Genomic DNA, 17,575 nt, shown 5'->3' with positions numbered 1-17,575 from the left:
CTATCAAGTGGAAAAAATTCTGGATCAGCAGTTTTGCAGGAGTAAGGAAGTCTTCAGCGCAGAAATCTGCAAAAAACAGACTAAACTGACTAATTTGAAGATATTTATCCATTGCCAATGGTGGAGATTAGTGGTATTGGCATGGTAAAAACATTCTCTCTGTACTAGGTTGTGGCATGTGAAAAGCCAAGTGACCACTCCAGCTAGCGTCCTTTGCTTGGACACGGCTTTGACAGATACTTCCAGGAACAGGGCAACACAACAGCCTCCCACCACACAATGAGAAGCGAACATGTGACTTTTTAAAGGCAAACACAGAATCACAGAATCAACCAGGTTGGAAGAGACCTCTGGGATCATCGAGTCCAACCATTACCCTGACACCACCATGGCAACTAGACCAGGGCACTAAGTGCCATGTCCAAGCTTTTCTTAAACACCTCCAGAGACGGTGACTCCACCACCTCCCTGGGCAGCCCCTTCCAATGCCTAATGACCCTTGCTGAGAAGAAATGCTTCCTAATGTCCAACCTGAACCTCCCCTGGCGAAGCTTGAGGCTGTGTCCTCTTGTCCTATCGCTGGTTGCCTGGGAGAAGAGGCCAACTCCCACTGCACTACAACCTCCCTTCAGGTAGTTGGTAGACTGCAATAAGGTCACCTCTGAGCCTCCTCTTCTCCAGGCTAAACAACCCCAGCTCCCTCAGCCGTTCCTCGTAGGTCAGACCCTCCAAACCCTTCACCAGCTTGGTCGCCCTCCTCTGGACTTGCTCCAACACCTCAACATCTTTCCTGAAGTGCATTTGAAGGAGCGAGGAAAATCCTAAAAAGACACCTGAAATACTTGCTACAAGACAGGGGATGGTTAGGGGGACAGCTGTTAACCTGGAACAGATGATTCTGTCCCCTCACCCTCGAGTATGAGAGGAGGATTAGCTGGACTGGCACCAGCTACTGGCACACTGCTGCCACGCTGGGGGACAGGAAAGGGGAACATCCCAGCAGAGCTACGGACATGCTAGGCTAAGCAGGCAGTCCTGAGTCCTCATGACTACAGACCTGCTGCTATTTAAAAGTAAAGAAAAAAGAAAAAATTAAAGTAGTTTGCTGTGGTAAGTAGTTTACAAGAGAACTCCTCTTAGGAAAACACAGACGTAGACAAGAAGCTCTTAAAAACCTTGGGGTTTTTCAGTGATTTTATGAGATGCACTGGCCAGCAGTCTCAGCCATCACTAAAATCACCACAGTCACCACAATCTGAGCAAGGAAATGAACTGTACTGTGGTTTTTCCTCTCCCTTGACTTCTCCAGAACATGCCACAGGGAGAATCTGTACTGCCACTCCTCGTAAGGTGCATTTGCACAGACAGAGAACACACCCTAGGTCTATGCTGCTAAACAGAGAAGAGCCACGGACTGATGTTCAGCCAGCAGTGTCACCGTTTCACTGTGCTTTGTTCATTTCAATGCAAATTTTACATTTTTAGTAAATAATCAGATTTTCCATGTGCTGTTCCCAATATATAATATCCAAGATACTACAACATCTCTTACTGAATGGGCACTGCATTGGTAGAGATGCAGAAGATGCATATGAAATGCAAAAAGCAAGAGGAAAGGGGACTTCTGCACGTGACATGACATAGCCAAGTTCAGCCTATAAAATGTACTGCCAAATGCATGCCCTGAAACCAATTAAAAACTGCATTCCAAAAAGTCAGGCACTGCTTACAGTTTTGAGTCAAATTACACTTTCATTAAGAATTTATATCACAATATTTAAACATGAAAGTGGACCTATTTTCAAGAAAAGAACAAACCCATCCTAAGAGGGATGCAGCTGTATTCAAGAATATCCACTTTTCCTTCCAGTACCATGTCTGCTGGTCAGCAGGAAAGGTTTTAGAGAACAAAACATCACAAATGCCTTGCTCCTTGCACTAAACTATTTTCTTCTGCAGCATCTTGCCCAGGAAAGCACCCTCAGAGCAGACTAATGCAATGCTCAGATCTAAAATTATAAAACCATACCCTGAATTACATCGTACCTTGTGCCTTCAAAAGTAACCTGTGCCATTAACTTTTTATTTCAGCCCAGCCTAAGTACTTAGTAGGACAGCTTAATTTGTTGCCAGCTATTATTTCTCTCGGGTGCTCTCCAGCAGACAGCCACCATGATGCTGAGGGGGCTACAGGTGGCACACGAGGAGGGGCTGGCTCGGCCTAAGAAGGGAAGGCTGGAAGGCATCTTGCTCCTGCCATCAGCTACCAGCGGGGAGGCTGTCAAGATGGCAGAGAGAGTCTTCTCCAGGGTGCAAACAGCCAGACAAGAAGCAACAGACACATGCTGGAGGATGGAAAATCCCAGCCAGGCATAAAGACACTCATATTTGTTTATGTTGACAGGAAGGTGGTCAAACACTGGAGCAGGACCTGGAGTGGCTGTGCAATCTCCTTCCCTGGAGATTCTCCAAACTCAGCAGGACAGGCCCTGAGTAACCTAATTTTACTGGACATGGCTTGAGCAGGGGGTTGGGACTGCATAACCTCCAGAGATCCCTTCCAATCCACGTGACTCCACGATTTACAACACTTTTTTTCAGGGGCAGGGTACGTAAATAAAGCGAGATGTCTGAGCAGATGAGAGTAGCCCCAAGGACTGCCTCTCCTAATGAGCTTCCTGGGTTTGTATCGTCTTTGGAAGAGGAGCAATGACATTCCTAAGATCCACAGCTTTATGATTTACGATAGCTTCAGTCTAAAGATGATCCATGGTCCAAAGTCAGGAGACCTTCCTTTTGCCTCTTGCCGCTCACCAGCTCAGATCCTCAGCCTTCCCCCATTCCCTCCCACAGGTGCTTCCTCCTCCCCACCCATCATGCCACCCTTCCCTCTCTCTGCCCCCATTTCTGAATTTATCCTTTTCTGCATGTCACAGGGAACCGAAAACGACAGCAGAGAGGAGAGGTAAGGGTGGGACTCGGTTTTGAGGTGGTACAAACAGCCAAACACTTTCTCCTCGGAGAGACCTCTTCCAGAAGCAGGCACGTCCCGATTCCTGCCCCCAGCCTCCCTGGGGGTCAGGGTGACAGCCCACCCTCCTTGGGCTAGGCTGCCAAACACTCCAAACGGGCAGATTTCGGCTGCTTGGGAAACAAATGCTGCCCGAATGATAATTCTCTATTTTCTCCTGGGAAAGGGAACAGGCTGAGACAAAAGTGTCCCAGAGAACGGGTTCAGCCCACAGCCACAAGTGTCAAGGCTGGAGCTGGGTTCACAATGGCAACTACCCGACAACGATTTTACCACCCATCCAGGAGCTGCACTAATGCCATACAAACAGCAACACCCAGTATAACCTTTCTTCAGCTCGGGTCTGGTCCCCCCCTGCCACCCCCACCTCAAGCAAGAGGTTCACACTATTTTTTTCCAGCATTTGGGTATTGATCCAAGAACCCGTGCAGAATTCACCTATTAAACCATCAACAACCTTGTCTGTACAAAGCAAAGGGAACAGAAGAAATAGCCCCTGAAAATGCTCTAAAAATGTCTGTGCTAGCTCTACTGAAACGAAAAGCTTACTTTAGCCAAGCAGTAGAGATCTATGTTTTTGGAGGAAAGGGTCCAGAGGAAAATTACATATTTGTGGTTTAGCTGGGAGTCATGATGTCTATCCCTATGCATAACACGTGGCTGCAGATTCATAATAAACAAAGCTTCCAAACAAAAAAAAGTTCTCAAAAATTCATCTTGCGTGTGTCAGAAGAGAGCAATTCATTTTAATCTAGCTTATTTATATGGCTCTCGAAGTCAGCAATGCAATTATGAAGCTCTTCCTTCCAGAAAGCATATATAGAAAGTAAAACAGGACAAGAGATCAAAATAAAAACGGGAAGCGTGGCAGCCACCCTAACACTCACCCCCTGCAGCAGATTCCTCAAAAGAGATGTTTAAATTCCACTTCCCATTTCCGTGGATTACTCTATTTTACATTTAAAATGACTTGCTACACAAGAGTAACTGGCTTTATGGAAAGAAAAGATGTTTAGAAGAGTCTGGACACACTACGAAAGGAATTTTCATGCATTTAAGAAAACGTACAAACGCAGCTATAAGCAGGCAAGGAAAGTCCTTCAAGGTCTGGTTCACACTTGATTTATACTTTATCATTACCTAATTTGGTGCAAATTATGCATATACCTTCTGAGGCAAAAAATAACAACATTTGCAGCAAATCTGAGTGAAACCTCATTTGCTCGGTATATTATGGATGTTGCTACAGTTACCAGGGATATTACAACCAGCCAATGCTTCGCTTAAGCTGAATAATCTTGTCCTCCATTAAAAGGAAAGAGAACTAACCCAGCGTGGCAAAGAGCAGTGTCACTGTCTACACTAAAAGACATTTTTACGCTCGACAATAACCCAGAAGAGTAAAACCTAACAATTCACCGCTGCTCTTGCCAGAATAAAAGGATTATGCTGTAACTGAAACAGAGACAAAAAAGCTTTAACGCCTCATAAAGCTGCCTTCATACTCAGACCACGTTATCTGACACTTAGTGTGCTACATGTTGAAAATTACTGACACGCTGATCAGCTCTAAACATCTTACACTATGTTAACTATGGTATTTCTTCTATATTTCGCTCACCGTTAGGGTTGCCAACAGCTCTACAGAAAGCCCTTCCCCACCAAATTCTTACAACGTCAGAAGTGAAAACTTTCAGTCTCTTAATCTCAAACATCAACCACACGTTCAAAGCAACATCACCAATTAAAAGAAATTAAATGCATGGTAATAACAAGACCTTCTGAGTATGATGACTGCAGAAAAGGCAGTTGCAACAAACCCCACGATGCCCTCCTTGGGTGTTCTTGCCTGGTTCGGTCTCGTCACAGTACATTTAATTTTACAAACAGCTACTACAAAACCAGCTTCTGTACTCTGTTGTTGCACTTCACTACTCAGCTGCAGCCATAGCTGAGTTTAAACGCTGAATCTGTTACTTTATAGTACTCATTAAATTGGCTTTTACATTAAATATGAAATCATGTTATATCACTGGTTTATTTATTTTCTTGATGTTTTATTTTAATTCTCTCAAGGGCTATTGTTCACCTTATTCATAATGGAAATTACAAATTTAATTAACTCAGTAGAATGGATGAGATTTAAAATTGTTGAAATGATCAGCTCATCCAAGCAATAAAAATAATTTAAGGAAGCAAGATCTTCTACACACATCAGTCCCACACATTTCTGGTTTCTCTATGAGGTGAACAAAAGCTTTTATATATATACACACACAGAGCTGTAATTAAAATATTCCTGAGGACCACGTTTATAGAGCATAAATTTGAATAACTGAGGATTTGTTTGATTTTTCACTGCATCAGGAAAGAACTGTGTTATTACCTTTTAAGTCTGTATTAATGTATTTTTGAGGTAAAGAGCGAAACTGGAAATTAAGCTCAGAAAAAAAACATTGTGCTGAAGAACTACATCCACCAAACCTGAACAGCCCGACTTTTATTCCATATTTGATTTATACAGCAACTTAACTAATGGCAGCTGAGCTACTCCTGACTTTGCCACAGTAAGCCAAAAGAAATTCAGAAAGGATTTACTAAATCCACATTTGCTGTACGTTAACAGCATTTCTCTTCAGATTCTTGTGAATTTATATGAAGTACCACGCAAACACTTGGTGAATATAAAACATAAAAGACACAGTGTCTTGCATAAAGGGCACAGAAAACCCACATATCTTTAATTACCCTCTGTCCAAAAAAAGACAATATGAAGTTTTTTATTTCTCCCCCCACATAAAGGATTTAACAACTTCTGTGCTCATGTTTTGTGTTCCTGGGGGGAGAGATGAGAAACCCCCAAACTGCAGGCTCTTCCTCCGTTCCTTCAGGCATAAGGGTACGCTCCTGAGTAAGCTGAACACAAGCACGAAGGGTTTGATGAGGAGCAGTGCCGAGTTTGGGTGCTATCAATTTCCTCAGCAATTGATGAGAAGTTCCCAGCTCAAAGTACAGAAGCCAGAGCAGACTGCCAATAGACACCAACACATTTATGGAATCAGTTTAGCGGTTTGTCTTTTTTCCTGGTGTCCCAGACTGTCCTGCATCTAGCCTGCCTCCTGACCTGCAACTCATGCTCAGTGCCACAGCTCCAGCCCGACCGAGGCGACGCAAGCAGATCTACGCACAACTGGCTCAGGTCTATTAGAGCTGACATGGCACCGTTTCTGCTTGGCAGTCCTACTTACCTCTAAATACCCTGACTTACAGAGCCATTCGGGGACAACCTGTCCTGTTGCCAGAAGGACTTCATTTATCACCTGAAGGGCTGCCACATGCCAGTAAAATCTGCTGTGGCCTTTTGGGGAAGGGATGAAGATTCATCGGAGTCAGACTTCAGCCTGATGGAGTTGGCTTGCCAGATCTTACACACCATCTACAAAGCCAAGGGAGGAGGCGGTAGCAGGCAGGGAATGATGTGCTGTAATGAAGCCAGACATATTAGCACCGCCACGTGAAAACTGGGAGATTCTGGTTATTTATGTGGTCTTGCACATACCATTTTGCTGTGTACAGCTTTTGACAAGTGGGGATGCAAAGACAGCAGAAGCCCTTCCAGTAGCTACAGAGAGAGAGCGTGTAACTCGGATGCAGAAAAATAGTACGCAAACTCAGCACAAACCCTGCAAGAGCAAACCCGACCTGGAAAAAAACCCAACATTTTTACCAGCTGTGAATCAGCAGTTTTCCAGACTGGCTCAAGACTTGCATCATCACCCTAATGCAGTTTTTATCACCTGCTGGGACCTCATAACCCAAAATTACCAAAGCGGGCTCTAAATCAACATCAAAAGTAATAATAAGATGGTGCAACAGTGTTACACCATCAAAAATATGTGGATTGCCAGACTAGAAATCAGAGTGCTAAAATACAACTTTAGGTAAAGTTAGAAGAGGATCAAGAAATCAAAATTTACCAAAAGAAGATAAAACAGGACAACGACAGTGGATTTCTTGGTGAAGAGATGATTATTTTCCTTACAATTTTTCTTTCAAAATTTCTAAATTAAAAAATTGGAAGCATTAGCACACCTAACAGCTGTAAAAGTAATAGTTACACAGGATGACAAATCCTTCGAGGGTATTTATTCAGTGAAGGAGGTAAGCTTTTAATGTAACTCGATGTGTAATCTTGCAAAGACAAAGCACTAGGTTCTTCAAACAGTAAGGCTTAACCCACATTTACACCTTTCATTTTAAACTCTTACGTTAGCAAGTTGTAAAAAGCAAAAAAGAAAACCTATACACACTGATGTTGTTACAGTCATCTCATCATGGTAAGAACCTGAGAAATAGAGCAATGCTGAAAATCAGACTAACGTACAAACGACCGCAGCCCAGCACAAGCCGTGGGAGCTCTGCTGCTGAAGGAACTCGAGCTACGTTTGCTTAGAAGTTTCCTACCACAATATGACAGAGCAACCAGGCCAGATTACCCAAGAAATGCTGGAAAAGGAGAAAATACCACTAATGCCAAAGACTAATCAGGAAGCAAGGACCCTGAGCCCCCACCAAGTTTTTTCTCAAGGTCTGAGATTCAGTTAATAGATTTTACATCATTTTAATTCTCACCGAGACTGCCGAAGTCTGGACTGGCAACAACGTATGGAGTCCCGGGCAAGTATGCCTCAATAGAGTACTATTGTACAAAGGAGGATATCCCATCTTATTTCTTCTTTTTGCTTGTTTATCAGGACATTAAGAGGAGAAAAAATACTCAGGCTATGAAGGAAACAGAACTTTAGTATCACTGCAGACAAGGATGTTTACATACTTCTAAAGTATTCCTGAGTAAATAGTTTTCTACAAATTAATAATAGAGATTAAACTCCTCCCTCCCATAAATAAAAAGTTACATGCCGAAATAGTCACTGTTTGTAATTTTATGCTTATCTGAGGAATAAACATGCAAGCCAAAATGAACACAAGTTTTCTTTCTACTACAGTGACTTTGATACAAAGAGCTGAGGGGAGAAGAGGCAGAAATCACAACCTAAGCAATGAGTATTGCTAAGGCGTAACTGTAGGTGTAAAGGATGAGGAAATCCTGTATTTTTTAAACAAACCTCCATATATACGTGTTACCTAAGTGGGAAATGGAGATTTGAAAAAGGAAAACAGGAAATACGATTTCTAATCCATTTTCCTTTTAGGCATTTTTCCTACACCATTCATTAGGCATCGAGACTACATAGCTGGATAGAGAAGAAGAAATCATGGATTTCTTCAAACAACAACAAAAAAATGAATAAAATGAAGGAGATGCTGAAAAACTAATTGAATTAGTTATACACAAAGCAGTGTGTTTGGACAGAGACATTCAGCTTTCAGAGACACCCTGGAGCTATACTTGTACATGAAGTGAAAACGTCTTCTTCAAGGAAGATTTTCCATGACACTTCTGTGGTGGATATAAACATAACAAGTAAGGACTGTCCAGCTTCCTAAGCACTACAGAAACAGAATAATTTCTTGAACAATATTCAGCTTCCCAAAAATAATGGCCCGTACACAGTTCTGAATACCAGGAGTATATACATCTTCCATAATAGACAGTATAAAGCTTAAAAAAAAAAATCCGCATTTCAAGTCAGAAAACATCAACCCCCTATGCAATTCTCATGCTTTCATTGCCAAAAAACTAACTCCTGTGTTTAACTTCATCACTGAAGTCATGTTTCTTTTTGCCTTTTTCTTGAGAAAAAAACATTTTCTGGTTATCCTGGCAGACGTCCTCAGATCACCCCCTTCACCTAGAGGATACTGACACGTGGATGGCAAAGCTCAGCACACCACTCTAGAAGTGACTTCTGGTGGCACATACAAAATAAATACTATTTTCCTCTTTCTGGTTGGTACTTCCATGCATCTGAGAATGGTATTTCCCCTGGGTGTCAGAGCATCCCAAGTAGATTTGTGCTCAAGCAGTGATTCCCTGTCATGCCAGGCTCTTCAAAGTCACTCTTCTCCAAGATACAGATGCTTCTCTTTGGAGACTGACATACATCCTTTGTTCTCAGGTATGTGAGCTCACATCTATTGGCTGTACAACTCCTTAGTCCCACCATATCAAACTGATTAATTTTTTTTCTTTAAATCTGTTGATAAAAATATTGAACAAGACTTCTTTAGAACTCCGCCACAGGTAATCCCATCATATAACTACCATCTTACATTTTTATTGTGGTTATCTGTTTTTCTAATATCCCTAATAAAGAACGTGCTGATTTTCCATAATAAAAAATAGCACATAATACAGCGGTAGGACAAATGCCTTACAGAAGGCAACTGATGCGAGCAGCCAAATTAATGACTTCATGAAGGGGTATCAAGTGCACTTGGCAAGATCTGTTTCTAAAAAAACCAAAAAAAATTGCTGCATTTAAAAAGCCTTTTTCAAATGACCGTATGCTTTGATAGGCTTAGCTATGCATAAATATATGTATCCATATCAAGCAACACAACATCTGTGTATCAAAATAAATTAGCCTGGATTTCTTCAATCTGTAAGGATTTGGAAGTGCCAGATAGCTGGATTTTGATTTAGCTTCCTGACACTTGCTAGTGAGAATAATCATCAGCGATTTATATTTTCATACTTGACTTCAGAACTTGCTATCTTACCCTAGTTCAAAATCATTCTTTCAGTAGAAATGCTTAACAGATAATTTGGGTGAAGAATTAAGCTCCCTCAAGACATACTTAAATGCTTTCCTTGTGAACATTCGGTAGATACGTTGATTCCTGAAATGATAAGCTGATGTCATCAGCATTTCCAAAACGGCAGCAGAAAATAATTTGTTTCCTCTCAGGTTTTTTGTGATTAACATTTTACAGGGACTGCTTGGGGAGATTCAAATCAAGAACTGAAATGAAAATATTTTCATGTGTGTCTCCTTGATTTCCAAATTTCAGAGTTTTATCCTTTTGCAAGAAAGAATTCTGATTTAGCCTTCTCCTATTTTTCCCCATATGCTGTGCTTTTCCAAATCTTTTGTTCAAACTCTACATTTTAAAGAATGTTAAAACACTCGAGTCCAATTTTAAGACTCCTCTGCCAATATCAGAGGACCTTCCGAAGTTTAGTGCATGTGAATACAGACTGAAATTGAAAGTCTTTTTTAAATATAATCCCAATATTTCCTAACTGCATAATGGCACTCATTAAATAACCCCCCCCATCAAATCAGATATGAAATGATATTAAATGGTATTGCTGGGAAGCTAAAAATAGGTATGTCGATTGTTAAATTTAGTCCCAAATTCTTTCTTATTCTGATGAAATAACTAAAGACTAAATATTTTTCTAGTTAGGTATTAACTGGACACCTACCCTGGAAATACAAACCCAGTGATCTGTAAAAGCTTTTGATAATTCTCTATTTTCTCTGGAAAGATAATTGGAAAATATTTCCAGTGGTTTAGAGGGTTTTTTTTAAACTCCATTTCTCTAAGAAAAAAAAAAAATCTTGCTCACATGAAAACTATAATATGTTTACTCATGGGCTGGAAATCTAAAAATGTGATTCACCATAGCTGTGCTGCTTTACTCTGACTGGAGGGGAAGTATGAAAAAGGTAACTAAAAAGGGTTTTCACCCTAAAGTATTTGATGACAGTCTTCAGACTTGAAAGATAATTAACTGAAGAGACCATACAACACTCTAAAAAGGAGTACTATTATAGGTGTATTATTTTAGAAATAAAGTTAACCTCAAAGTGACTCCTTTACACTAAGTCACTTCCAGAAGGGAGGTTTAATCAAGCTAACTAGGAAGAATAAAGAATAAGCCTGGAAGAAAAGAGAAAGGATTACTGAATTTTAACTTCAGAAATCTGCTGTCCTGTGATGAATGTGTAATTCAAAAAGACGAGTAACCAAAAAAACTACATTGGAGGAAAACAAAGAAAACCACTGAGATCATCTTGGAGAAACTGCCCAATCAGTTGAACTAGATCTTTGCCTTCCTATTAAGACTGCATTTGAAAAATTGTTAGGGTTTTTTTTTTCTCCTCGATTTTCTTAAATTATACATACTTATTGTTAACATGACAAGCTCCTTTTCTAAAGTCTTTTCTGGGCTATTAAGAAATAATTCAAGGCAGTAAATTCAGGAGAAAATATAGATAAAGAGAAAAGCATGGATTCTATATTAATGGACTTGCTAATATTTTTAAACACGATACTCTTTATCATCCACACAGTGCAAGTAAATCTTGTTTACAAGGGTTAATCTTTACCATTTTGAGACATGTAAAACACCCCATAATCGCTGCTGTTACAGCTGAGTTACCTTACGCTGGCACACTTCCTTTTTCACTATTAGTGCTTTCTAGTGCGACGTGGCGTTGTCACCCACTAGAGATGACTCTTAAAAAAGGGATGTGACAGTGACTGAAGAGTAAGAGCTTCGGTTGGGTACAGGCAGCGTGCCCCTAGAATGACTTTAGGGTTCACGTTTAGCTGGCTGAGGGCACGACTGCAGGAGAAGCCTCCGGCGGGCAGCCCCAGGGTGAAGGAGACAGGAGGCACTGGCCCAGGTGGAGACTGGACAGCCAGCTCAGCGTGCAAACATGAGCCTCGTCAGCCCAGCAGCTTACGTGATAGGACTTCAGAGGCCTGAAATTACTGCTTTGGAAAAGAATTATCTTTCTAAGTTTACAAAAACTCATTTTCAGACCACATCTATGATCTTCCTCCAAGAGAGGAACCAGCTACAAAGCAGCCTTCACTTGAGCAATTATGCAAACAAGGAACTATTGTAACCACACTAATTGGAACAGGTTTTTTTTGGGCAGATACACAGGCAGGGCTGGCAGAACAGCTGACAGCAGAAACTGAAAGACGACAGAATATACTGCTTGCTGCCAAACCCTGGCATGTTAATTCCGAGTCATGAAAATCTTCTCTCAGACAGATCTAGAACATGGCACCTTTTCTGGAACAGGAGTTGAATAATTTGTCTATAAGCCTTTGAATTGCACACCTTGGTGCAGGTAGTGACGTACGGAATTTGTGCTGACTTACAGAACCCTACCTGCCTGTCCCCAAAGCTGTCACTGCCTGTTTGCATTTCAAGTCACACGTTCACAAATGTAAACACTGTGTGTGAACAGCTGGCCTGCCACAGAGTATCTGGACTACATCCTAGTATTGGTCCAAGCTACTCAACAAACTAAAGACATTCGATCACATGAAATCAATGGAGACATTTGTTTCAACTGAGTTCTTCTGTATACTTCAGCTCTTCCACCTCATCAGTTTATTATAGTTTTTATTCATCTTCCCTGGCTTATTCAAGCTCACAAATATACTCTAGTTACATCAAGGCACAGGTAAATGACTCTAGAGTCAGACCAGCACCGTATGTGTTACCACTGCCTTCCATAACTGCAGAAGAGCTGCACCTCCTCCCCGCACTGAGTTGTACATCCCCTTGTCTTGCATCACTATACAATGCAAAAATTTTGTCTGGGATAAAATAACGCAGATAACACTACCCTTCCTCTTCAAACAAATTGGCATGTGAAACCTCTAAGCTTTTGAGACTGCATAAGAGAGTTTTTCCAGAGATCTGACATTTCATCTTCAACTGGGGTATGTTTTTTTTCAATTTACAATTATTATTAAAAGGAAGGAGCTGATTCTTTCCCAGGCATGAAACAATTCTATTAGTCTAAAAATGTCATGAAGACCAACATTTGATAGTTAAAAATGAAAATGAGAAAAACTAACCAGAAGGAAGAGCAAGCAGACTGCCAAGTGCTGCTGCGGTACCAAGCATACGTGGTTATTTAAAACATTCAGTGAGATTATTAGTTTTGCTGATGACAACTCTTAAGAACATACATGGGGACAGAGGAACAAGATGGACAGGAAAATCCCACCCTTTCACATAAGTCTCAGGTACAGCAAATATACTTGTGAGAGATACCCTTGGCATATAATTCAGTGTCTGAAAAACCCAGATACAACTCCTTCCAGATCAAGGTGCTTATCTGTTTCTAAAGCAATGGAAACAGACACAGCCCAACCCCCCAAATATCTTTTTTAGCTATTCATGAATGCTTGAGTAGAAAACATACAGTTCTGGAAATAAAAGGAGCAGAGCTTCCTGCATCTACCTGTCTTTTCTACAGAAGAACAGAACCTCGAACACAATAAAATAGGATAAAATAAGCAGCTCTGTAAAAACAACACTAACTATTGACATTGGTCTGTCTCATTTTGCAACATACGCTGTTAGATGAAATTCTTCTGCAGGTCTCAAAGTCATGAGCAGTACTGGAAATAACTCCTCCTACACACTGCTCAAAAAAACCCCAAACACCTGGCACAGACAGCTCACTGATGGCAGAGGAATAGCTCAAAGATGATGAGAACAGTACATGCTGCTTTAGGTGATTTATCAGGGTATTACACCCCAGAGCAGAATTAGAAAGGAGCACCACATTATAAAGAAATAGCCTTGCCTAGAGGTATTTCCACTTGGCTTCTCCGAGCTGCTATTTGTATTTGTTATTTTGTATTTTCTTTCAATTTTCTAAACTGTTATCTACCATATAAAGCAATTGAATGTTCCTACCAATATTGGGGTGCTTCAAGAGGCGACAGATTCTAGCTTCTCTTTCCAGTTTCTGGTGATCTGCAAAGGAAAGCAAAACAGCTGCTTTTAGTATGAAGATTAACATAATTCAGTGTATTTGCTTTACAGAAGCAAAAAAATTCATCATCTGATGTGATCTTTAAAAAATACCTCCTTTATTTAGACCCATTAAGATTTTACATTCAAACTGCTTGTACTATTGAATTAGGTTACTGCATCCAACCACTCTGATGCACTACGACAGGAAAAACCAAGCTGCTGATTTATTGTGGAGGACAGGAAATATGCCGTGGCCTATAATTATCAGGCAATAAACCACGTTACAACATTAATCAAAACAAGGACAACCTGAACCTCTAGCATTGCCTTAAATCCTACCTGTTAACTGCTTTAACGATACCTCGTGCACCAGGTACACACAGTTGGGCACCCCGACCACCACACGACGCTACAGGAACTTCCAATAACTAATGACCAGCAGTTATTATTTTCCCAGCAGGGCTAATGTCTCTCTCAGGCTGATTATTCAGTAACCTGGAGACACCCTGAGCATGTAAGGCCCAGGTGTTACTATCTGTTGGCTCCCCCTCTCCCAGCCATTTGATTCTTTTTAACCTTCAGGTATGTTAAAATGTCTAGTGTCAAGCAGTATAAAACACAGACAGGTAACTTGGGCAACGAAATAATTTGGAGATAATAAAAATAGCCAGCTACTGCCTACTGTAACCCTGTAATTCCCACAGACTTCTAGTGCATTTATCCTCACTTTCTGCAGCATAATTTCCAAGGCCGCTAAGAATACTGAGCTTTTGTCAAGGGGCAGAAAAGCAGCACAGATTGAATTTTATAATATTTGCTAAAAATAATTTTTCAAAATTAGAAGAGAAATAAACTGTAAAGTGTTCTTGGAGATGAGGCTCTTTTGCTATTATTTTAACTAGCTCCAATTTGATACCAAAGGATATTTTAACAACCAGTCCTTCACAAACTCAACTTCAAATGTCACATGAGTAATTCAGGTTGTGTTATCTCTGCAATCCCCATTACCTGCGTTACGTTTGAGAACACTCTGAACAACTGAAAGGAAATTCTTAACTCTCCTTCCACCCCATAAAAACAGCAGTCCACACTACTCAAAACTACAGTTTTGAGTTGAATAAGCAGCATTTAGAGAATACAAAAAGTTTAATCTACAAAAGAATATTAGGCATCAAAATACTACAGCAAGAATGGAGAAGTTATCTGGTTTTGCAATGTAGCTCTTACAGATCTATTACGGTATCTGTTCTCATAATACCAGTGTAATTAGGTTATCTTTCCAAGCCACTAAATCATAGTTCCTCTGATACCAGTTTGACATCAGAGTCATTCAGACAACAGTCAGAACAGGGTTCAAGAAAAAAACACGCTGTAAACCCCCTCCTCCGAGCAGTGTGACCTTGACATCTCCCATTTAGCCGGTGCTCGCCCCCATGAATTGCCTCAGCACTCCTCCTTTCACCTCTCTCTTCTGTGGGGAGTCCTAATGTCCCCTGTGCTAGCTGACCACAATCCAGAAGCTTCTCCTTCCCAAATCAGCCAAGGGGCGACATGAAGATCTGCAGCCACGTTTACCCAGCCAGCAGTTACTAGGCTCTTTGGAAAGCGCACTTCCAGCTCTGCTCTTTCCCATCATTGGGTGCTACTCCTTTTAGAGAACTTAATCCAAACACAGATCAGCAGAGTCACCCTGGAAGGGAGAGAACTGAATTCTACACCGATGGCTGTGCCAGTGCAAGGGAGACGGGGCGGCACAGCGCGACAGAGAGGGCGGCCGGTGGCCTCTGCCAAAAAACTCCATCTAATGGAACCGCAGCTTCATTCTCCTGCAGATCACTGGCTTCAGCCTGGTCACTGTGGAGGTGCTCTACACCTGGCTTGTTAAACAGGACAGTGACAGAAGCAATGACCACAACCTATGCATCTGCCCACCAGGCTGGCGGCTCAAGTCACAAAATTACTTATATATCCTGGTTCTTCTGGCAGCAATTACTATCAAGGATCAAACTGGGATCTTGAGTGCTGTTTCTCCTGCCGTTGACTGTGTTCATTACCAGCTAGCCAGCTTTGGCAGCCTGTTTGCACAACGCACTGAACCATCCGCTCCTGATCGCAGGCACAACCTCCTAAGTGTGATAATGGTAGGAATAAAGTGACAGTCTCTGTTTAGCCCACATCCAGGGCTGAACACTAACCAGTTGTTCTATCACCCAATGACCCCTCCCCAGCCAAGAACGGGAACTGGGAAAAACAGGGAGACTCACGGGTTGAAACTGAAACAGATTTAGTAAAGTAAGAAAACCAATATCAATGCTAATACAAAACCCATAAAAGTTATACTTAGCCCATATAGCGGTGGTGAGACCCTCCAGGGACAGTGACCATTGAGAAGGGAGGAGGAGGAGAAAGAGAGAGAGAAGAGGGCAGAACAGAGAGGGAAGAGAGCAGCCCCATCCCCAGCAAACCTTCCAATTTATAGTGAGCCTGACATTTATGGTATGGAATACACCTGAGGGCCAGCTGCCCTGGCTTGCCCTCCTCCTAGCTTTAGCACCTGGCTAACTCGAAACTGCTAACAGCCTTGATCACCATGGGCACCTGCATACCATGGCTGGCCACAAACTAAAACAAAAGGTAACAGAAAACAGATTCTATGATTATATCCCAGCAAAACCAGGACAATGACAAATAGTAACAATTCCAGTCCTTTGGGATACTTCAATGCTCATAAAAGCAATGATGGCTAGAGGAATATGGCAAAGATTAATTTACTGATGAACTGTGGAAGATGGGGTTTGGGGGGGGGGGGGGGGGTGTGTGTGTGTGTATGGGGGGTGTTTTGTTTTTTAGTAAACTATTACCAAACAATTCAACTCCTATGCCCTTCTGCTGCACTTCATTAAAATGTTCCTAAAAACTCAAGACAGGATACCAAAGGTTTATACATACAGATCCAAGTGTCACACTCTGGCAAAGCATGAGCCTGTAGCTCTGAAGATAAACAACAGCAACCAATCTGACCTCTAAAAAGTGCCATAACACAGCCTGAAGAGCACAGTCTGTACAGAAGTCAGAAAACATCAAGGCTTATTTAACACACTCAATAAGACGACTCTTGACTACCATGTTTAAAAGCGCTTGGGGATAGAGGGACAAGCTGGCCAGGAAAATCTTAACCTTCTCCTACAGAAGATGTCTCAGGTGTAGCACAACCCTTACAGCAGAGGGACACTTGGCAGACAGCTCTGCGTCTGAAACACTCAGAACCAGCACTGGGTGAGGCGAGACAGACTGACCTATTTCATATCTATTTGGAAAGCAAACTAGTAAATCATATCAAATAGTAATAGAAGAGAGACATTAAATCTCTGGCTCTCCAGACAGATCTTGACAACTTAGTATCAAGTAGTCATCCTCAATTAATGAGCACTGTTTTTTAGGTAATTCACTTCATCCATCCAACTGTTTTAGGCATCATCAGTAAAGACTTCAGTAAGCACATTAATGATGTCAACAGAGAGGTCATGGACAAAGAGCAATGAATTTGAATGCAAGAAGTCCTGTAAAAATTATAGCTGTTAAACTACTGCAACAAATTTTAAATTAGGATAACTTCAAGAAATAGGAGAGGGAGGGTCACATTGTCATTATCCACCAAATTTCACGCGTTAAAACCAAGCAAATCTGTATTTGTGATACAGGCACGACCGTGCAACTCCACCAGAAGGGATACCAGGAGAGGGATGGCAAAGTCCTCTTCCAAGAGGAACAGACTACCAGGTTTCACACACAAACTGGCTGGTGACTCACCAACACAGACCTGAAGTGTAAAGAAAAAC

The 17,575-nt window shown here is 41.5% G+C and overlaps 1 protein-coding gene across 6 annotated transcripts in view; it reads right to left on the bottom strand.

The window, feature by feature from the left end:
- The window catches only part of CAMK2D (calcium/calmodulin dependent protein kinase II delta), a 157,263-nt gene that overhangs the window by 82,765 nt on the left and 56,923 nt on the right, over nt 1–17,575 (bottom strand). For all 6 annotated transcript variants that reach the window (XM_068402619.1, XM_068402620.1, XM_068402623.1 and 3 more), the window contains one exon: nt 13,677–13,736. In XM_068402619.1, coding sequence (XP_068258720.1) covers nt 13,677–13,736 — 60 coding nt within the window. The remainder of the gene's footprint in view (nt 1–13,676; nt 13,737–17,575) is intronic.

This window comes from Nyctibius grandis, chromosome 6, assembly GCF_013368605.1.
Source record: "Nyctibius grandis isolate bNycGra1 chromosome 6, bNycGra1.pri, whole genome shotgun sequence".
Classification (NCBI taxonomy): Eukaryota; Metazoa; Chordata; class Aves; order Nyctibiiformes; family Nyctibiidae; genus Nyctibius; species Nyctibius grandis.
The sequence above is the reverse complement of the archived record's forward strand: the minus strand, read 5'-3'. Positions and strand labels throughout refer to the sequence as shown.